A 23,549-nucleotide genomic window follows, 5' to 3' on the forward strand; every position below is an offset into this window, starting at 1 on the left:
CTCCTGAGTGGGCAAGACTCGTGTAGACGAAGGAGGGAATGATGCAGTACCATGCTTACTCCCCTCACTTGAGGAATCATCTTGGGCATCATTGTCATTGTCACATAAATCACATTTATTTAAATGAATAGGAATTCTGGCTTCCCCACATTCAGAACATAGTCTATCTGGTAGTTCAGACATGTTAAACAGGCATAAACTTGATAACAAGTACAAAAAACGTTTTAAAATAAAACCGTTACTGTCACTTTAAATTTTAAACTGAACACACTTTATTACTGCAAATGCGAAAAAACATGAAGGAATTGTTCAAAATTCACCAAATTTTCACCACAGTGTCTTAAAGCCTTAAAAGTATTGCACACCAAATTTGGAAGCTTTAACCCTTAAAATAACGGAACCGGAGCCGTTTTGAACTTTAACCCCTTTACAGTCCCTGGTATCTGCTTCGCTGAGACCCAACCAAGCCCCAAGGGGAATACGATACCAAATGACGCCTTCAGAAAGTCTTTTCTAAGTATCAGAGCTCCTCTCACATGCGACTGCATGCCATGCCTCTCAAAAACAAGTGCGCAACACCGGCGCGAAAATGAGGCTCTGCCTATGCTTTGGGAAAGCCCCTAAAGAATAAGGTGTCTAAAACAGTGCCTGCCGATATTATTATATCAAAATACCCAGATAAAATGATTCCTCAAGGCTAAATATGTGTTAATAATCAATCGATTTAGCCCAAAAAAAGTCTACAGTCTTAATAAGCCCTTTTGAAGCCCTTATTTACAATCGTAATAAACATGGCTTACCGGATCCCAGAGGGAAAATGACAGCTTCCAGCATTACATCGTCTTGTTAGAATGTGTCATACCTCAAGCAGCAAGAGACTGCTCACTGTTCCCCCAACTGAAGTTAATTGCTCTCAACAGTCCTGTGTGGAACAGCCATGGATTTTAGTGACGGTTGCTAAAATCATTTTCCTCATACAAACAGAAATCTTCATCTCTTTTCTGTTTCTGAGTAAATAGTACATACCAGCACTATTTCAAAATAACAAACTCTTGATTGAATAATAAAAACTACAGTTAAACACTAAAAAACTCTAAGCCATCTCCGTGGAGATGTTGCCTGTACAACGGCAAAGAGAATGACTGGGGTAGGCGGAGCCTAGGAGGGATCATGTGACCAGCTTTGCTGGGCTCTTTGCCATTTCCTGTTGGGGAAGAGAATATCCCACAAGTAAGGATGACGCCGTGGACCGGACACACCTATGTTGGAGAAAGCAGCCACGGAAGAGGCATACACCTCAAAGTGATAAAACTTTAAAAAAAAGTATGCAAATAGACCAAGTAGCTGCTGATCAGAAGTCATATTACCTAAAAGTGGCAACTACTCATTTAGAATGTGCAGTAATGCGATCTAGGGGAATTTTCCCCACAACTAAATATGCCTTACGAATGAAGGCTTTAAGCTGTAGATTGCTGACTCTTGCAAGGCCTAGAAAATGAACTAAAAAAGAGAAAATCTCTTGCAACATCCAAAATGTGAAGATGTTCATTGGAGTTTGTAGGAGGTGGCTACAACTTCCTGATTAAAGGGACAGTAAAGTCAAAATTAAACTTTAATGATTCTGATAGAACTGTCCAAGTTACTTATATTATCTAATTAGCTTTGTTCTCTTGGTATCATTTTGTTGAAAACAGTAAGTACCTAGGTAGGCTCAGGAGTAGCAGTGCCCTACTGGGAGATAGCTGTTGATTGGTGTCTGCACATATATGCCACTCGTCATTGTTGTTTCTTCAACAAAGGATACTAAGAGAATGAAGCAAAATTAATAATAGAAGTAAACTGGAGACTTTTTAAAAATTGTTTTATCAGTCGGAACCACAATAGAAAAATGTTGTGTTTCATGTCTCTAATAGTTTCTCTAGCTACTACATTAAGAAGAAAGAAATATCAAATAATTACAGCACATAAATACATTTTGTACCCCAAATTTGAAACCACAGTCTGTTGGTCAGAGTACCTTACCATCTTCACCAATCCTGGTTACAGCAACACAGGAACAGGAAAACAGTAACCTTAAAAAAAAAAAATTAAAAGTGCCTGGTATGGCTCCATTTTGTCACTATGGATAAGCTGGGTATATGCCACTTCCATCCCGAGACAAAAAGCACAATTCAAGCAGTAGAACCACTATGACCCCCAACCCCCAGAAATTTCACTTTCAAACAAGTTCTGGCAAGGTTTTGGCATCCGTGTTTTGGAATTGAATGAGAATTTTGATGACTGACTTCCTGCAAACTGGAGCAACCACAATAGGTGACTTCTACTACTACAAGTTAAAGGGACATTGTATGCTAGATTTTTCTTTGCATACATGTTTTGTACATGATCCATTTATATAGCCCATCTGGGAGTGTTTTTGCAACAATGTATAATTTTGCTTTTACCCAAGCCCCAAAGTATCAGATGTAGATTCACGTCTTGCTTGCTCCTGTTTGTGTAATGGGTCTTTTCAAATGCAGACGAGGGGGGAGTGTCTGCTCTTCCTGCTTTCTCAGCCTCTTTCATTGGGTGTCCCAGCCTAACTTCATCAATAGTGCTAAACTGGGAGCTTCTAAGTTTTTTTTAAAAGGTTTTATACTGGCTATTTAGATCAGTATATGTGCTTACTCGTAGTAGTGTATTACATGCAGTTATATAAACAATTGGTGTATACTGCCCATTTAAATGAAAATATGTGCAAAAGACATTAAACATCCACCTTCCTCTAATTATGAATGATGCTATTTTAAGTTTCACAGCAGGTATCTTAAGGAGAGTTGCTGCACACACACATTAGCACTGCATTTCAGTGAAAGCTAGATCTCAACATGGTGACACCCGTAACTAGAGCGCGGGGGGGGGATAACCTTATTACTATGTTTAAACAAATGTATTTAGTGTTTAATGCCCCTTTAAAAGAGAGAGATACAGGACAGGTTCAGTTAGAAAGCACAGCTCTACCAAGACAACACGTCTGTGCGCAAGTCCTTTGTTGCCATGGCTGCCACTGCTAAAGCTGGATTTAAATTGCTGCATCAACCACATATTTACCAAACCTTGCCCCAATGACTGAAGTATTACTTGCAAGAAACACGTTTTGGGAGCAATGATTAATTGATGATGCCTGTTCCTGAGTGGCTGGACAGTGAAGAAAAAACTTTTTTTTTCGAACTTTGTATACAGAAGTGTGATAAGTTGAAGGAGGAAATATGTTGAAAAGAAAAAAAATGCGTTTTCTTTCTATATTAGGACGTATTGATTGTACCCTCATACGTTAAAGGAAAAATAAAATTTCACATAGAACTAAAACTTTGTTTAGTCTCGAAAAAGAAAGGTACAATATTAAAGGAATACTAAACACATTTTTTTATGTGTGTGGTTCGGATAGAGCATGCAATTGTAAGCATCTTTCTAATTTACTGCTATTACCAATTATTCTTCGTTCTCTTGCTATATTTATTTAAAAAGCAGGAATGTAAAGCTTTGGAGCCAGACCATTTTTGGTTCAGACCTGGGTTATGCTTGCTTATTGGTGGCTAAATTAGTAAATTAGAAAGTTGCTTAAAATTGCATGCTCTATCTGAATCATTAAAGAAAAAAAATTGGGTTTAGTATCCCTTTAATGAAAAGTTATTCTTATGAAAAAAAGTCTTCATATAAACGCAGATGGATATTTATTTAGAAGTTCTATACAATCATAGGACATTACCAAGAAAATCTTGCTAAAAAAAATAAAAAGGTACCTACTAAGCTTATAAATTAATAAAACAAACTGGAATATGGCGTACGGTTACAACAAATACAAACAATGTAGTCACTGTAATAACGTCAAGTTATTTATTTTCACATATTTAGTTACAGGTTTTTTTTTTTCCCCTGTACGGAAATTAGATTCACAGACACTAAAACATTGTGCTTTTTACATGCTGGCCCTACTAGGTGCATGGTTTACAATTTCTGATGTATCTATTGTGCTGGTGATACAACTGTATTTTGTTTTGAAAAGGCTCAGCTCTGCAATTAACACTTGTACTGTACTGTCCAGCTTTATGTGGTTTGAGCAAAGACTGGGGGGAAAGCAGGTTAGTTTTATACTCCAGGACTTGTGCTTGTTATTATCTAGCTACAATCAGATATTATTAGTAAATATTTTAAGAGCAACTCAAATTATGCTGGAAATAATTCCAGCCAACTAAAAATAAAATAGAGTTTGTTCCAAACAGATTAAAAGAATATTGTCAACAACTAATTTCAATCCGATGAATGAACTGACATTGTTTTTTTAATATTTATGGTTTACTAAAAAAATCATTTCATATTTAGGAAGATAATTAAAAAGTATCTTTATCAGCAGTTTTTGTAAAAGATATAGTTACTGCTAGATATGTGCATTTGTGTATATTGTTCCGTAATAAATCAGGAAGAAGGCGGCCGCAATTGTTCTTGTGAAAGTGCAACACACTCAGATCTGTGCAAATCCAGATCTTAGTGTGTTTCACTTTCACACGAATAAGTGCGGCTCCAAAAAGAGATAAATGTGGCTTGCGGCTGCCTTGTTCATGATTTGTTACGGAACAATGTGCAGAAATCTACAAGTGCTACTGTAGACTGGAAATTGAGCCACAAGAAACATATTAACCTCGAAAATGAGTTTGGCCTAAAATATAAAAATATATTTACTCTTCTTCCACAAAACAAAATGACCAGATTCTGCTCATTATTTTGTGGAACAGATCTGTTCTTTGAAAGGTGCTTAATATCATTTGAAGGATGTGTTGCTTTGTACATGGGAAATTTAAAGTTGTTTTTTTTTTTTTAAATTCACAATAAAATTTGTCAAATATATATTGTAATTATATATTTTAAACATTCATTCAATAAAACAAAAGTTAATTAAAAAGAGCTTCTGTTTCAATGAGTAATCAATTTAGAGAAACTACGTTACAAAAATAAGATTTTTTTGTTTGTTTAAAAGGTTGTTGGTACATTTTTTTTTGTAGTTAAAAAAATACTATACATTCATACAATATCATTATTTATTAATGTTGTTTATTTTCTTGCAAGATTTCTTCATGCTTCTCCGTTTTCATTTGCTCTGCTCAGTCCCGCCTTACACCAGGCAGCTTACTTTGCAGGAATGCATCGACGTGTGGCCAGATCTTGTTTGTCTCTGTGCCAGAGAAAGTTTCCAGTACACCCTTGTTTCTAAAGAGAGCACAGTGAAATGTTAAGGTTATATTTTCCAGAGGAGCATATTTTCCATATGCATTGATAGCACTGCACATTCTTAAGCTTCAAATGGCATCTGGAACAAACCCAACACAACACATGCATCCAAATTTGTAGTTTCTCCTCTCCCTTCCTGACGTTCATCCTACTTGTTTAACTGACTCTGCAACATGCTGCAATGTAGAAGTTCATTTACACCTCTTCTATGATTGGCCACAGCAAAGAAAACTATATAAGCTTAGTGAAGAGTTACTGTATATATAATGACTGTTCTGAAATAGCAAAAGCCTACAATTTTGCTTGCAAAATTACACTTTTTGTAGCCTGTTAAAAATCCTCCTTACTCGGCAAGACAAGTTAACTTGTCATTAAATTGTAATAATTATTCACGTGAAGAGATAGCATCTGTATTGCATCCCCACAACAAAAGCAGTTGTGATCTCTAGATTCCTTTTTACTGATTGATATCAAAAAGCAGGTCATCCTAGTACACAAGATCTAATTCAGAAATGACCCAGTTAACAGGTTAAACACTTATAAAATATTGCTTGCATATCTTCTGTCAATGAATGCTCAACACACACACAGACAGGATCACACACTGCCTGCTTTATATAACCACCTCCCTTTGTTGATATATTCTTTTATCCTTAGCTTAAAGGGACAGTTGAATTTTTTTTTTTTAATTTGTTCTAAACTGTTTATTTTGCCTGCTGGAGTGTAAAACAGTTTACAAGTAGCTTGTTTACCCTTATTTCAGCATTTGAAATAGCTGTGGTATCCCCAGCTATATGGAAGCCCAGAGAGACCATGCATTTTTTTCTGACCTGTTATCTTGAGATAACTTATTTTCTTATGATCTCATGAAAATAAGTTGTTTTGTTGACATAAACTTGTTTTCTCAAGATAACAAGTCGAAGAAAAAAAATTAAAATGCATAATGTAGAAATAAATGCATGGTCTTTCTTGGAGTCTACAAAAAAAAAAAAAAAGTATCTTCTGCTTAATTTGTGTGTTTTTAAGACACGGACATCCTTTGTAAGGGCAATGGCACAGCATTTTTTGCTGATATTTCACATAGTACAACAATAGTCACCATAAGGGCTATAAATACTGAAGTTACTATTCACCGATAGTATTCCAGGACAGGTGTCGTGAGAGCTTCGTAAGCCACCAGTCTTTTGGTAACCGTTTCTGGCTTGTCATCATCTCGCTGAACTAGAGGCTCTCCAGTGGCATCATCAATTCCCTTTTAGGAAAAAAAAATGAATCAAGTGGCGTTAAAAAAAACACAACAATATCTGTAAAGCGTCTGTTTATGCACTATATTCTCACTGAACATACATGTAAATGAACATTTAAAGGGGTGTTAAAATTAAGCATTCGTGGTCCAGACATGTCATGCTATTTTAAGACACTTTAATTTACTTTTATTCTATTAGCAAATTTGCTTAATTCTCTTGGTATCCCTTGTTAAAAAGCAGTCTTAGAAAGGTTCAAGAGCTGCAATGCATCACAGGGAGCTAGCTGGTGATTGGTGCCATTTGCTTAGTTATTGGCTTACTAGTAGTAGTTAAGCTTGGTCCCAAGTAGGGTTAAACACATGGTTATATACTAGCAATAGTCCAATAATAAAATGCTCTAACATATTAGACAATTTTCTTTGTGCACTTTTATGTCCCAACTCCAGGACCCATTAAAAGGAAAGATATTTAGGATTAGCTTAGAAAAGAACAAGTAAGATAACCACAGTTAATTATAGCACCTATTTAGCACCTGTACAGATATCTTGAAACGCTTGGTCATGAGGACTGGAACTGGAAAACCATGATTTAAAGGATATTAAAAAAAAATGTTAGGGGACACTACATTCAGAACAAATGCCAACATAAGCAAGTTAATTATTCACCCATGGTTTTTTCACTTAGGGGTCCATTTATCAAAGCCATTGACAGGCTTCACCCCCCTATGACTGCAGGTTCTCACAAGAGAACCTGCAGTCCGTATTTAACCAGCAGCTGCTTCCCTAACCTTTCACCACCTCTTAGGTGGCAAATTTCAATTTCCCCGGGTCTCATCAGACCGGGGAGATTGACAGCTCCTGCCCATGCATGATTGGCTGTGCGCGGGCAGGGGACGGGATTGCATGCAAGCACAAAATAGCACTCATGTGCAATGCTGAATTCCGTCAGTGGAATTCAGCCCGCCAGAGGAGAGCTGCGGGGGACAGGGGCACATATTAATAAATTGACCCCTACAAGTTAAGCAATAAAATAAAGTAATGAAATCCACCCTTCCTAATGCATTATGACGGACACTTTATGCTATGCACCTTAAAAGGGTCATACAACACTGAGTTGTAAGATAAAATGATATATTTTGAATAGTGACAAATAAAGCAATCTTTGCTTTAACTGTCAATAACACAGGGGCTGAGAAAATTTTAAAAGGTACTGCAAAACAATGCAAATTTGGCTAATAAAATGATGGTAGCTAGGCTGTGTCTAATCTGATAGCCAGTCCCTAATTGGCTCATCCAAATGAGGTAAGTGTGGGGGGGGGGGAGTTTGGACACTAAAAAACAGAATTTATGCTTACCTGATAAATTACTTTCTCTTGTGGTGTATCCAGTCCACGGGTTCAAAGAGAGCACACAGCAGAGCTGTCCATATAGCTCCCCCTCTAGCTTCACCCCCCAGTCATTCGACCGAAGGTTAGGAAGAAAAAGGAGAAACCATAGGGTGCAGTGGTGACTGTAGTTTAAATTAAAAATCTACCTGACTAATAGCCAGGGTGGGCCGTGGACTGGATACACCACAAGAGAAAGTAATTTATCAGGTAAGCATAAATTCTATTTTCTCTTGTAAGGTGTATCCAGTCCACGGGTTCATCCTTTACTTGTGGGATACCAATACCAAAGCTATAGGATACGGATGAAGGGAGGGAACAAGACAGGTACCTTAAACGGAAGGCACCACTGCTTGTAAAACCTTTCTCCCAAAAATAGCCTCCGAAGAAGCAAAAGTATCGAATTTGTAAAATTTGGAAAAAGTATGCAGCGAAGACCAAGTCGCTGCCTTACAAATCTGTTCAACAGAAGCCTCATTTTTAAAAGCCCATGTGGAAGCCACTGCTCTTGTAGAATGAGCAGTAATTGTTTCAGGAGGCTGCTGGCCAGCAGTCTCATAGGCCAGACGGATGATGCATTTCTGCCAAAAGGAAAGAGAGGTAGCAGTCGCCTTCTGACCTCTCCTCTTACCAGAATAGATAACAAACAATGAAGTTGTTTGTCTGAAATCCTTAGTTGCTTGTAAATAGAACTTTAAAGCACGAACCACATCAAGATTGTGTAACAGACGTTCCTTCTTCGAAGAAGGATTAGGACACAGAGAAGGAACAACAATTTCCTGATTAATATTCTTATTAGACACAACCTTAGGAATAAAACCGGGTTTGGTACGCAAAACTACCTTATCTGCATGGAACACCAAGTAAGGTGAGTCACACTGTAAAGCAGATAACTCTGAAACTCTTCGAGCAAAAGCAAAACTTTCCAAGATAAAAGCTTAATATCTATAGAATGTAAAGGTTCAAACGGAACCCCTTGCAGAACTGAAAGAACTAAATTCAGACTCCATGGCGGAGCCACAGGTCTATAAATAGGCTGAGTAAACGCTTGAACGTCTGGTACCTCCGCCAGACGTTTGTGTAAAAGAATAGACAAAGCAGATATCTGTCCTTTTAAGGAACTAGCTGACAATCCTTTCTCCAATCCATCTTGGAGAAAAGACAATATCCTGGGAATCCTAATCTTACTCCATGAGTAACCCTTGGATTCGCACCAACAAAGATATTTTCGCCAAATCTTATGGTAGATTTTCCTGGTGACAGGCTTTCTAGCCTAAATCAGGGTATCGATAACCGACTCAGAGAAACCACGCTTAGATTTCAATCTCCAAGCAGTCAGACGCAGAGAAATTAGATTTGGATGTTTGAAAGGACCTTGAAGTAGAAGGTCCTGCCTCATTGGCAGAGTCCATGGTGGAACGGATGACATGTCCACTAGGTCTGCATACCAGGTCCTGCGTGGCCACGAAGGCACTATTAGAATCACTGACGCCCTCTCCTGCTTGATTCTGGCAACCAGACGAGGAAGGAGAGGAAACGGTGGAAACACATAGGCCAGATTGAAGGACCAAGGCGCTGCTAGAGCATCTATCAACACCGCCTGGGGATCCCGGGACCTGGACCCATAAAGAGGAAGTTTGGCATTCTGACGGGACGCCATCAGATCCAATTCTGGAGTGCCCCATAGCTGAGTCAGCTGGGCAAATACCTCCGGGTGGAGTTCCCACTCCCCCGGATGAAAAGTCTGACGATTTAGAAAATCCGCCTCCCAGTTGTCTACTCCTGGGATGTGAATTGCTGAGAGGTGGCAAGAGCGATCCTCCGCCCACCTGATTATTTTGGTTACTTCCATCATTGCTAGGGGACTCCTTGTTCCCCCTTGATTGTTGATGTAAGCTACAGTCGTGATGTTGTCCGACTGAAATCTGATGAATTTGGCCGCAGCTAGCTGAGGCCATGCCTGAAGAGTGTTGAATATCGCCCTCAGTTCCAGAATGTTTATAGGGAGAAGAGCTTCTTCCTGAGACCATAAGCCCTGAGCTTTCAGGGAGTCCCAGACTGCACCCCAGCCCAACAGACTGGCGTCTGTCGTTACGATGATCCACTCTGGTCTGCGGAAACACATTCCCTGAGACAGGTGATCCTGAGACAACCACCAGAGAAGAGAATCTCTGGTCCCCTGGTCCAACTGTATTTGAGGAGACAAATCTGCATAATCCCCATTCCACTGTTTGAGCATGCATAGTTGCAGTGGTCTGAGGTGTATCCGTGCAAAAGGGACAATGTCCATTGCCGCTACCATTAGTCCGATTGTCTCCATGCACTGAGCTACAGACGGCCAAGGAATGGAATGAAGAGCTCGGCAAGTAGTTAAGAGTTTTAACTTTCTGACCTCCGTCAGAAATATTTTCATTTCTACCGAGTCTATTAGGGTTCCTAGGAATGGAACTCTTGTGAGGGGGGAGAGAGAGAACTCTTTTTGATGTTCACCTTCCACCCGTGAGACCTCAGAAAGGCCAATACAATTTCCGTGTGAGACTTGGCTCTTTGGAAAGTCGATGCCTGAATTAAGATGTTGTCTAGGTAAGGCACTACTGCTATGCCCCGCGGTCTTAGAACCACCAGGAGGAACCCTAGCACCTTTGTGAAAATTCTGGGAGCAGTGGCCAACCCGAAAGGAAGAGCCACAAACTGATAATGCTTGTCCAGAAAAGCGAACCTGAGAAACTGGTGATGATCTTTGTGGATAGGAATGTGCAGATACGTATCCTTTAGATCCACGGTAGTCATATATTGACCCTCCTGGATCATTGGTAAGATTGTCCGAATGGTCTCCATCTTGAATGATGGGACCCTGAGGAATTTGTTTAGAATTTTGAGATCCAGGATTGGTCTGAAAGTTCCTTCTTTTTTAGGAACCACAAACAGGATTGAGTAAAAACCCAGCCCTTGTTCCACAATTGGAACTGGGTGGATCACTCCCATTGTATGTAGGTCTTCTACACAGCTTAAGAATGCCTCTTTCTTTGTCTAGTCTGAGGACAGACGAGAAATTTTGAACCTTCCCCTTGGAGGGGAGTCCTTGAATTCTAGAAGATATCCCTGGGATACAATCTCTAAGGCCCAAGGATTGTGTACGTCTCTTGCCCAGGCCTGAGCGAAGAGAGAGAGTCTGCCCCCTACTAGATCCGGTCCCGGATCGGGGGCTACCCCTTCATGCTGTCTTGAAAGCAGCTGCAGGCTTCTTGGCCTGTTTACCCTTGTTCTAGCCCTGGTAAGGTTTCCATGCTGCCCTGGGTTGTGAAGTGTTACCCTCTTGCTTTGCAGCAGGGGAGGATGAAGCGAGGCCGCTCCTGAAATTTCGAAAGGAACGAAAATTATTTTGTTTGTTCTTTGTCTTAAAGGACTTGTCCTGAGGGAGAGCATGGCCTTTTCCCCCAGTGATTTCTGAGATAATTTCTTTCAATTCAGGCCCGAAAAGGGTCTTACCTTTGAAAGGAATGTTCAGTAGTTTGGATTTTGACGACACATCGGCCGACCAGGACTTTAGCCATAGCGCCCTGCGCGCCAAAATGGCGAAACCTGAATTCTTTGCCGCTAACTTAGCTAGTTGGAAAGCGGCATCTGTGATAAAAGAATTAGCCAGCTTAAGAGCCTTAATTATGTCCATAATGTCCTTATATGAGGTCTCCGTCTGGAGCGCATCTTCCAGCGCCTCGAACCACAAAGCAGCTGCAGTAGTTACAGGAACAATGCACGCTTCTTGGAGAAGAAAACCTTGATGAACAAAAATTTTCTTAAAGGGACAGTCTAGGCCAAAATAAACTTTCATGATTCAGATAGAGCATGTAATTTTAAACAATTTTTCAATTTACTTTTATCACCAATTTTGCTTTGTTCTCTTGGTATTCTTAGTTGAAAGCTTAACCTAGGAGGTTCATATGCTAATTTCTTAGACCTTGAAGCCCACCTCTTTCAGATTGCATTTTAACAGTTTTTCACCACTAGAGGGTGTTAGTTCACGTATTTCCTATAGATAACACTGTGCTCATGCACGAGAAGTTATCTGGGAGCAGGCACTGATTGGCTAGACTGCAAGTCTTTCAAAAAAACTGAAAAAAGGGGCAGTTTGCAGAGGCTTAGATACAAGATAATCACAGAGGTTAAAAGTATAGTATTATAACTGTGTTAGTTATGCAAAACTTGGAAATGGGTAATAAAGGGATTATCTATCTTTTAAAACAATAAAAATTCTTGTGTAGACTGTCCCTTTAAGTAAACCCTCTAATTTTTTATCCATAGGGTCTTTAAAAGCACAACTGTCCTCAATTGGTATGGTTGTGCGTTTAGCAAGTGAAGAAACAGCCCCCTCCACCTTAGGGACAGTCTGCCACGAGTCTCGCGTGGAGTCAGATATGGGGAACATTTTCTTAAAAACAGGAGGGGGAACAAACGGAATACCTGGTCTATCCCACTCCCTAGTTACTATATCCGCAATCCTCTTAGGGACCGGGAACACATCAGTGTAAACAGGAACTTCTAGGTACTTGTCCATTTTACACAATTTCTCTGGAACCACCAAAGGGTTGCAGTCCTCCAGAGTAACTAATACCTCCCTGAGCAATAAGCGGAGGTGTTCTAGTTTAAATTTAAATGCCAATGTATCTGAGTCTGTCTGAGGAGCAACCTTTCCCGAATCGGAAATTTCTCCCTCAGACAGCACATCCCTCGCCCCCATTTCAGAGCGTTGTGAGTGTATATCGGATACGGCTACCAAAGTGTCAGAATCTGTTCTTAAAACAGTGCTATCACGCTTTGCAGGTAACACGGGCAGTTTAGATAAAAACACTGAGAGGGTATTATCCATAACTGCCGCCAAGTCTTGCAAGGTAAAAGAGTTAGACGCACTAGAGGTGCTAGGCGTCGCTTGAGCGGGCGTAACTGGTTGTGACACTTGGGGAGAGGTTAACGGGCTAAACTCATTACCTTCTGTCTGAGAATCATCTTGGGCCACATTTTTAAGTGCAACAATATGTTCTTTAAAGTGTATTGAAATATGAGTACAAGTGGGACACATTCTGAGAGGGGGTTCCACCATGGCTTCTAAACACATTGAACAAGGATTTTCCTTAGTGTCAGACATGTTTAACAGACTAGTAGTAAGACAAACAGGCTTAGAAATCACTTTAATCAAGTAAAAACACACTTTGCAAAAAACGTTACTGTGCCTTTAAGAGATAAAAAAAAGGCACACAATTTTCCAAAACAGTGAAAAATGCAGCAAACTTCAAAATTTTCACAGTATGTACCTAAAGCATTGGTAAGATTGCACAACTAGCAAGAAAAACGATTAACCCCTTAATGCCTAAACCGGATCAATAGCAAGCTAACAACCGGTTAAAGCAACTTCAGCACCTTGCCACAGCTCTGCTGTGGCCCTACCTGCCCTTAAGAACCAGATTGTGGGGAAAAAGCTTCTTATAGTCCCTCAAATTGCAGCAGGACCCTCCATATGAAGCAGCCTGAAGATATAGTCAATCTAACTGCGCATCTGAGGTGCGAAATTAGGCCCCTCCCACCTTACTCCGGTGCTGTGAGGCCTAAAGAAACACTCCTAAGTGTTTTAATAATAGCCATGTGGGTAACAACCCCTGAAAGAAACCCAAAGGAACCTTCAAAGTGTCTCAAAAAACAATATTTTTCAATAAAAACCGTTTGCCATAAAATAGTGTCAACCACCATAAATTAGCCCTGTTATGTAAGCTTGCAATTCCACACTTAGTCTCTGAATAAAGCTTACCCTTCCCTCATGGGGATCTTATCAGTCCTTTTCTAGCATTATCACAGTCTTGTCTAAAAATAAATGACTGAACATACCTTATTGCAGACTAACCTGCAAACCGTTCCCCCCAACTGAAGTTTTCTTGTACTCCTCAGTCCTGTGTGGGAACAGCAGTGGATTTTAGTTACAACATGCTAAAATCATCTTCCTCCCTCCAGAAATCTTCATCTCTTTTCTGCTAGAGAGTAAATAGTACACACCGGTACCATTTAAAATAACTAACTTTAGCTTGTAGAACAAAAACTACAAATCTAACACTACATTCACTTTACCCTTCCGAGACGGACCCTATTGCTTAGAGCCGGCAAAGAGAATGACTGGGGGGTGGAGCTAGAGGGGGAGCTATATGGACAGTTCTGCTGTGTGCTCTCTTTGCCACTTCCTGTTAGGAAGGAGAATATCCCACAAGTAAAGGATGAACCCGTGGACTGGATACACCTTACAAGAGAAAACAATTGCAGCAAATGAGGTGTGAATATTCAGAAAGCTTAATTTATTTCCTATGGCATGGAGAGTCCACAATGTCATTCCAATTACCAGTGTATGTAAGGAGGACCAGGAAGTCGCCTTACAAATCTTATTCATAGAGGCCTCGTTCTTAAAAGCCCAAGAGGAAGCCGCCGCTCTAGTGGAATGAGCCGTAATCCTCTAAGGAGGTGTAAGTCCCGCTGATTCGTAAGCTAAGCGTATAATACTCCTCAACCCAAAAGATAAGGAAGTCAAAGAAGCCTTCAGACCCTTCCGCTTCCCAGAATAGATAACAAAGAAGGAAGAAGTTTGCCTAAAATCCTTAGTAACTTGAAGATAAAACTTCAAAACTCGAACCACATCCAGATTATGAAGTAAACGTTCCTTTGAATAAGAAGGATTAGGACATAAGGAAGGAACCACAATCTCCTGATAGAAAACCCAAGCGGGTACGAAGGACGCAATAGCCAAAAGAAAAAGAACCTTCCATGACAACAATTTGATGTCAACCAAATGCATAGGCTCACACGGAGCCCGTTGTAAAAAACTTAAGAACAAGATTCTAGCTCCAAGGTGGAGCGTTAGATCTAAACACAGGTCTGATCCTAATCAGAGCCTTAACGAAAGATTGCACGTCAGGGAGCTCTGCGAGCCTCTTGTGCAGCAAAACAGAAAGGGACGAAATCTGTCCCTTCAGGGAACTGGCAGAAAGGCCCTTCTCCAGACCCTCCTGGAGAAATGAAAAAAATCCAAGCAGCCTTAACCTTATGCCAGGCTAAACCACGCTCTTCACACCAGAATAAGTAAGCTCTCCACACCTTATGATAGATGTGACTAGTAACGGGCTTACAAGCCTGAATGAGAGTGTCAATAACCCTCTCAGAGAAACCTCTCTTGGCTAAGACTAAACGTTCAATCTCCATGCAGTCAGCCTCAGAGAATCTAGATTGTGATGAACAAAGGGACCCTGTTCCAGCAGATCCAAGGAGGCCATTTTATTAACCTTAACCTGCAATCTTTGAAATGAAAATGTTGTTGGTTATGTTATTCCCCTTTCATAACTGATTTTAAAAATAAACTTTAAATCTTCACCTATAAATGTGTTTAAAAAAATACCCTATACTTAAAGGGTTGTTAAAGAGAAATGCTTGACATAATATGTATTGAAAATAAAGATTAACATAAGAATGCTGTGTAGATGTATTTTTTTTAATTATACAATAGGGTAGATTTATTAAGCTGCACTCACACTTTTTGAGGCTTTGCTGTGCAGGCATGAGTAAGCCTGCAGCCACAAATTTAGGAGACAGAAACAGCTTCTTTTGCCTCTCCGCCATCTCAGAGGTGGCGAGATTAATAACCTACACTCACTTGTTAAGGGTGACTGACATGCCTAGAGCTCTTGTGCAATGTTAAATTCTGCCACACAATGCAGCATAGCAAGTGGTGATTGCAGGCAGACAGGTTCTCTACTTGCGAACCTGTCTTTCTGCAATCATTATGAATTGTGCTCTATATGGCTACATATATTGTGCTCTACTAATGATTGAGTTCAAGTGCTTCAGCCATACCCATTGCCAACAGGTGCATACACATAGCCATTAACTTCCCATAGACAAATATTTGCAGTATAATGGAATGTACTGAAATGCTCAGTGACTTTAAAGGTTGCACTATAATAGGATGCCACAAGTCAGTTTGTGAAATTTCTTTCCTATTAGATGTGTCCTGGTCAACTGTATTATTGTGAAGTGGAAGCCTTTTAGATTAAATCTGGCTGCTAAGGGCTGAAGCGCACAGCATGTAAAAAAAAACACCTATGTTTCTTCACTCACTACAGAGTTCTAAATTGCTTCTGGATGCAACATCAGTACTGTGCATATGGAGACTCATAAGATGGCATTCCTTGGCCAACCAGCTGTACACAAGTCTCACATCAACATGCTCAATTAGAATGGTGTCAGCTGGAGTGGTGTAAAGAACCCCATCACTGTATTCTGGAGCAGGGGAAACGTTCTGGATTTTGGCTTCACTTTTTGGCAGTCTGATGGAAGAATCTGGGTGTTGCGGATGACAGAAGAGCCCTACCCAACAGAATGCATAGTGCCTACTGTAAAGTTTGGTGGAGGTGCTGTTTTCAGGGTTTTGGGTAGGCCCCTTAGTGAAGGGTCATCTTAATACTACAAGATAAAAAGATATTTTAGAAAATCCATCTTTGTGGCAACAGATTGGGGAAGACCCTTTCCTGTTCCAGCATTGCTATGCCCCTGAGCACAAAGTGAGATCCATGAAGAAATGATTTGATGTGGAGGAACTCGAGTGGCCTACACAGAACTCTGACCTCAATCACACTGAACACTTATGGAATTAACTGGAACAGCGATGGCAAGCCAGACCTTCTTCTCACAATTGCTATTTTGGCAGAATTAATAAAATATTGATAAAATAAGTTTTAGATTCTATAAAGTAATGGTTTCCCTTATCTCTTCTGCTAAGGACAACTCAGGACAGAGAAATTGTACAAATGATGGATGTGTAGAATATACTAATATTGAAGACATTTTATTTATTAGGGTTTAAAGTTGCTTTAAAGGGACACTCAAGTCAAAATAAACTTTTATGATTTAGATAGAACATACAATTTTAAAACACTTTTCAATTTACTTCCATTATCAAATTTTGCTCAGTCTTTTTATATACACACACTTTCTGATAAACAAGATCCTACTGAACATGTGCACAAGCTCACAGTGTATACATATACTAGTCTGTGAGTGGCTGATGTCTGTCACATGATGCAGGGGACCGGCAAAATGGGAGAAAAAATGTATTTGTCAGAAAAAATGCTACTGTTATTTGAAATTTGTTATTTGAAATTCAGAGTGTTATTGCTTTGTCTTTTTTTATTATGCACTTGTTAATTATACAATTGTCCTCAACAGAAGTTATTAGATAATGGAAACCTTGGATTTGTCTTTATAAAAACTCAGAGCAATTGGAATGTCCAAAATTGCAGAAAAACCAGCACAACTATAAATAATATTTTATTGCAAAGTTGCTACACACAATTATACATTGTATATTACAATCTCAAAGTGTTTAATGTCCCTTTAATACATTACACATAAGCGTTACAAATGAATCCTCAATTAGTCTTTTGTAGTTGTGGGTATGCACAAAGCAATTCATTAAAGGGACATGAAACCCAACATTTTCTTTCATGATTGAGATAGAGAATGCAATTTTAAACAGTTTCCAATTTACTTATATTATCAATTTAGCTTCATTCTCATGTTATTCTTTGTTGAAGAGATAAGTAGCGTGCACTGTCTTGAGTACTAAATGACAGGAAATAGTGCTGCCATCTAGTGCTCTTGCTAATGTATATCATTGTTGAAAAACTGCTGCCATATAGTGCTGCAGACACGTGCACACTCCTGAACTTACCTTCCTGCCTTTCAACAAAGGATACAAATATTTTTTTTTATATAATAATAGTAAATTAGAAAGTTTTTTAAAATTGTATATTATATCTGAATCATGAAAGAATTAAATTGGGTTTTATGTCCCTTTAACGTGACCGTAAAATCTAAATTAAACTTTCATGATTCAGCTAGAGCATGCAATTTAAACACACTTTCCAATTTACTTCTATTATCAGATTCGCTTTGTTCTCTGTGTCTTTTTTTGAAGAGTAAACCTAGGTAGGCTCAGGAAAAGCAGAGCACATCTGCGGGTCAATGTTTCACCCATTTCCCAGTGCTTAGAGCACAGGTCTTATAGGGAAATGCATTTTATTTTCACTCTAAAAGACTGCACCTTATATTGTTTCCTGGGAGATAAACTTTTACTTCACATCTTAACCTCAGTTAGAAACCAGGCTCGTCTTTCAATTACTTCTGAGAGTTCCACTTGTGAATACCATGTATTTCTCGTTCAGAATATGCCAAAATCATTGTTAGATTTTATATGAGATAAAAAATAAACTAAAATATTCTACATATAATTAAAAATACTTCTGCTGAAGCACTACAAAATCACATATCTTATATAAACAAAATGTCAGGGCATTACCGGGACTTTGGGAGGGTTGAATTCAGTGTTATACACTTTGCCACTACCAGGGTGAATCCATCGTGCAGTGAGGCGATCCTTAATGGTTTGAAATGGCACATTCAAGTCAATCACAGTGTCTATCCGGTGAGTTTTATCTAACGCCTCAGCCTGTGGGACGGTCCTTGGAAAACCTAATGTAGACAAAAACAAAAAACACTTTTATTTCTGTGCTGCTACTTTGGAAGCACAACCACCAATAATTATTAAATAATGCTTCCATGTATGATTTTAATGTTCAAGGTAGATTTTAGAACTTATAACTTGAAAAGCTAAACAATGGAGCAAAAAGGATACATTTGAAGGTTGGCATGGGAGGCAGACCAATTACCAATTATTTAAATTTCCCCTTTAGTCAGCATTTTTCACCTTTTTATTAACTCTTATAGTAGCAGACCCATATACAGAGAACAGATGCAAACAAAATGTATGCTTACCTCATAAATTAATTTATTTCATGATGGTAGGAGGAGGAGACAAAAACATGCAGTGTGACAGAGCTTTTAATACCACCCACTTTCCAATAATCCCTCAGTCATACATATGGTCAAGAAACTGGAGAAATGGAAAAAGCAAGAAAGGTAAATCAGGGTAGTGATGCAAACTGTACAAAAAAATAAGGGTGGGTCTAGTACACACCGTCATTAAAGAAATGAATTTACCAGGTAAGCATATTTTTTTTTCATAAGATGGTGAGAGTCCATGTGCCATCACATGTCGGATACTATACCAGAGCTGTGAAGTCCAAGACACCACCATGAAATAGGGCAGGATAAAGTCAAGGCAGCTATGGCACTAAATAGGCACATAGGCCTGCAGAACTTTCCTGCCAAAAGCAGCCTCAGAATAGGCAAATGTGTCAAAAAAGGTAGAACTAAATAAATATATGTAAAGAGGACCATGTGACTGTCTTAAAAATGTGTTCAGTAGAAGCTTCATTCCTGAAAGCCCAAGGGGTGGTAACTGCTATGGTACAGTGAGCAGTAATTCACTCTGGGGAGATTTCCCTGCCACCAAGTAAGCCTTGCGAATTAAAGCCTTTAGCCAAGCGGCTAGACTAATTGCTGTAGTTTTCTGTCCTTTGCAGGGACCAGAAAAATTAATGAACAAGGAAGAAGAATTTCTAAATACTTCAGTTGCCTAAAGATACAATTTCAAGGATCTGAAAACATTCTATAATCGAGTTTGTAACGCGTCCGTTGCCATCGCCAGTTGCGCACGCATCCTCAAAAGGTATGTTGACTGCGCGAGGCAGCCAAAAACATAATTTATGTAAGAACTTACCTGATAAATTCATTTCTTTCATATTAGCAAGAGTCCATGAGCTAGTGACGTATGGGATATACATTCCTACCAGGAGGGGCAAAGTTTCCCAAACCTTAAAATGCCTATAAATACACCCCTCACCACACCCACAATTCAGTTTAACGAATAGCCAAGAAGTGGGGTGATAAGAAAAAAGTGCGAAAGCATATAAAATAAGGAATTGGAATAATTGTGCTTTATACAAAAAAATCAAAACCACCACAAAAAAGGGCGGGCCTCATGGACTCTTGCTAATATGAAAGAAATGAATTTATCAGGTAAGTTCTTACATAAATTATGTTTTCTTTCATGTAATTAGCAAGAGTCCATGAGCTAGTGACGTATGGGATAATGATTACCCAAGATGTGGATCTTTCCACACAAGAGTCACTAGAGAGGGAGGGATAAAATAAAGACAGCCAATTCCTGCTGAAAATAATCCACACCCAGAATAAAATTTAATGAAAAAACATAAGCAGAAGATTCAAACTGAAACCACTGCCTGAAGTACGTTTCTACCAAAAACTGCTTCAGAAGAAGAAAACACATCAAAATGGTAGAATTTAGTAAAAGTATGCAAAGAGGACCAAGTTGCTGTTTTGCAAATCTGATCAACCGAAGCTTCATTCTTAAACGCCCAGGAAGTAGAAACTGACCTAGTAGAATGAGCTGTAATCCTTTGAGGCGGAGTGTTACCCGACTCAACATAGGCATGATGAAATAAAGATTTCAACCAAGATGCCAAAGAAATGGCAGAGGCTTTCTGGTCTTTTCTAGAACCGGAAAAGATGACAAATAGACTAGAAGTCTTTCGGAAAGACTTAGTAGCTTCAACATAATATTACAAAGCTCTAACAGCATCCAAAGAATGCAATGATTTCTCCTTAGAATTCATAGGATTAGGACATAATGAAGGAACCACAATTTCTCTACTAATGTTGTTAGAATTCACAACCTTAGGTAAAAAAATTCAAAAGAAGTTCGCAGCACCGCCTTATCCTGATGCAAAATCAGAAAAGGAGACTCACAAAAAATAGTAGATAATTCAGAGACTCTTCTGGCAGAAGAGATGGCCAAAAGAAACAAAACTTTCCAAGAAAGTTATATAACGACCAAAGAATGCATGGGTTCAAAAGGAGGAGCTTGAAGAGCCCCCAGAACCAAATTCAAACTCCAAGGAGGAGAAATTGACTTAATGACAAGTTTTATACGAACCAACGGTTGTACAAGACAATGAATATCAGGAAGATTAGCAATCCTTCTGTGAAAAAGAACAGAAAGAGCAGAGATTTGTCTTACAAGAAACTTGCGGACAAACCTTTATCTAAACCATCCTGAAGAAATATAAGTCTTCCAGACTCTATAATATATCTCTCTAGATACAGATTTACGAGCCTGTCACATAGTATCAATCACAGAGTCAGAGAAACCTCTTTGACCAACAATCAAGCGTTCAAACTCCACACCTTAAAACTAAGGTTTTGAGATCCTGATGGAAAAAAGAACCTTGAGACAGAAAGACTGGTCTTAACGGAAGAGTCCACAGCCGGCAAGAGGCCATCCGGACAAGATCCGCATACCAAAACCTGTGAGGCCATGCTGGAGCTACCAGCAGGACAAACGAGCATTCCTTTAGAACATTGGAGAATACCCTTGGAAGAAGAACTAGAGGCGGAAAGATATAGGCAGGATGACACTTGTAAGGAAGAGATAATGCATCCACTGCCTCCGCCTGAGGATCCCGGGATCCGGACAGATACCAGGGAAGTTTCTTGTTTATATGAGAAGCCATCAGATCTATTTCTGGAAGTTCCCACATTTGAACAATCTGAGGAAATACCTCTGGGTGAAGACCATTCGCCCAGGTGCAACGTTTGGCGACTGAGATAATCCGCTTTCCAATTGTCCATACCTGGGATATGAACCGCAGAGATTAGACAGGAGCTGGATTCCGCCCAAACCAAAATTCGAGATACTTCTTTCATAGCCAGAGGACTGTGAGTCCCTCCTTGATGATTGATGTATGCCACAGTTGTGACATTGTTTATCTGAAAACAAATGAACAACTCTCTCTTCAGAAGAGGCCAAGACTGAAGAGCTCTGAAAATTGCACGGAGTTCCAAAATATTGATCGGAAATCTCACCTCCTGAGATTCCCAAACCCCTTGTGCCGTCAGATACCCCCACACAGCTCCCCAACCTGTAAGACTTGTATCTGTTGAGATTATAGTCCAGGTCGGAAGAACAAGAAGCCCCCTGAACTAAACGATGGTGATCTGTCCACCAAGTCAGAGAGTGTCGTATAATCGGTTTAAAGATATTAATTGAGATATCTTTGAGTAATCCCTGCACCATTGGTTCAGCATACAGAGCTGAAGAGGTCGCATGTGAAAATGAGCAAAGGAGATCGCATCTGATGCGGCAGTCCTAAGACCTAAAATTTCCATGCATAAGGCTACCAAAGGGAATGATTGTGACTGAAGGTTTTGACAAGCTGATATCAATGTTAAACTTCTCTTGTCTGACAAGGACAGAGTCATAGACACTGAATCTATCTAGAAACCTAAAAAGGTTACCCTTGTCTGAGGAATCAATGAACTGATTGGTAAATTGATCCTCCAACCATGAACTTGAAGAAACAACACAAGTCGATTCGTATGAGATTCTTTGAAAATGAGAAGACTGAGCAAGTACCCAGATATCGTCCAATAAGGAAATACCAAAACCCTGTTCTCTGATTACAGAAAGAAGGGCACCGAGAACCAAAAAAATTCTTGGAACTGAGGCTAGGCCAAACGGTAGAGCCACAAAACTGGTAATGCTGGTCTAAAAAGAGAATCTCAGACACTAAAAGTGATCTGGATGAATCGGAATATGCAGATACACATCCTGTAAATCTATTGTAGACAAATAATGCCCTTGCTAAACAAAAGGCAGGATAGTCCTACAGTAACCATCTTGAATGTTGGTATCTTTACATAACGATTCAATATTGATAGATCCGGAACTGGTCTGAAGGAATTGACCTTCTTTGGTACAATGAAGAGATAAAATAAAACCCCAGCCCCTGTTCCAGAACTGGAACTGGCATAATTACTCCAGCCAACTCTAGATCTGAAACACATTTCAGAAATGCTGAGCCTTTGCTGTGTTAACTGGGACACGGGAAAGAAAAAAAATCTCTTAGCAGGAGGCCTTAACTGAAGCCAATTCTGTACCTTTCTGAAACAATGTTCTGAAACCAGAGATTGAGAACGGAATTGATCCAAATAACTTTGAAGAAAACGTAATCTGCCCCATACCAGCTGAGCTGGAATAAGGTCCGCACCTTCATGGGTACTTAGGAGCTGGCTATAGGTTTTCTATAAGGCTTGGATATACTCCAAACTGGAAATAGTTTCCAAACTGATACCTTTCCTGAGGATGAAGGATCAGGCTTTTGTTCCTTATCATGAGGAAAGGAACGAAAATGATTATTAGACCTAAATTTACCTTAGATTTTTTATCCTTTGGTAAAAAAGTTCCCTTCCTTCCAGAAACAGTTGAGATAATAATTTATTACCCTGGAAAGAAAGGGAAAGCAAAGGTGACTTAGAAGACATATCAGCATTCCAAGTTTAATCCATAAAGCTTTTCTAGCTAAAATAGCTAGAGACATATACCTGACATCAACTCTAATGATATCAAAAGATGGTATCACCAATAAAATTATTAGCATGTTATAGAATAATAATAATGCTATAAAATTATGATCTGTTACTTGTTGCGCTAAAGCTTCTAACCAAAAAGTTGAGGCTGCAGCAACATCCGCTAAAAATATAGCAGGTCTAAGAAGATTACCTGAACATAAGTAAGCTTTTCTTAGAAAGGATTCAATTTTCCTATCTAAAGGATCCTTAAATGAAGTACTATCTGCCGTAGGAAT

General features: G+C 39.4%; 1 protein-coding gene across 1 annotated transcript in view; it reads right to left on the reverse strand.

Annotated features, from left to right (window-relative positions):
* Positions 1-3,853: 3,853 nt before the first annotated feature.
* AK3 (adenylate kinase 3) overlaps positions 3,854-23,549 on the reverse strand; it is a 102,059-nt gene continuing 82,363 nt past the window's right edge. The window contains exons 3-5 of the mRNA XM_053702551.1: positions 18,281-18,453; positions 6,399-6,517; positions 3,854-5,244 (exon numbers count right to left, since the gene is read on the reverse strand). Coding sequence (XP_053558526.1) covers positions 5,139-5,244; positions 6,399-6,517; positions 18,281-18,453 — 398 coding nt within the window. The 3' untranslated portion in view covers positions 3,854-5,138. The remainder of the gene's footprint in view (positions 5,245-6,398; positions 6,518-18,280; positions 18,454-23,549) is intronic.

Source organism: Bombina bombina, chromosome 2 (genome assembly GCF_027579735.1).
Source record: "Bombina bombina isolate aBomBom1 chromosome 2, aBomBom1.pri, whole genome shotgun sequence".
Classification (NCBI taxonomy): Eukaryota; Metazoa; Chordata; class Amphibia; order Anura; family Bombinatoridae; genus Bombina; species Bombina bombina.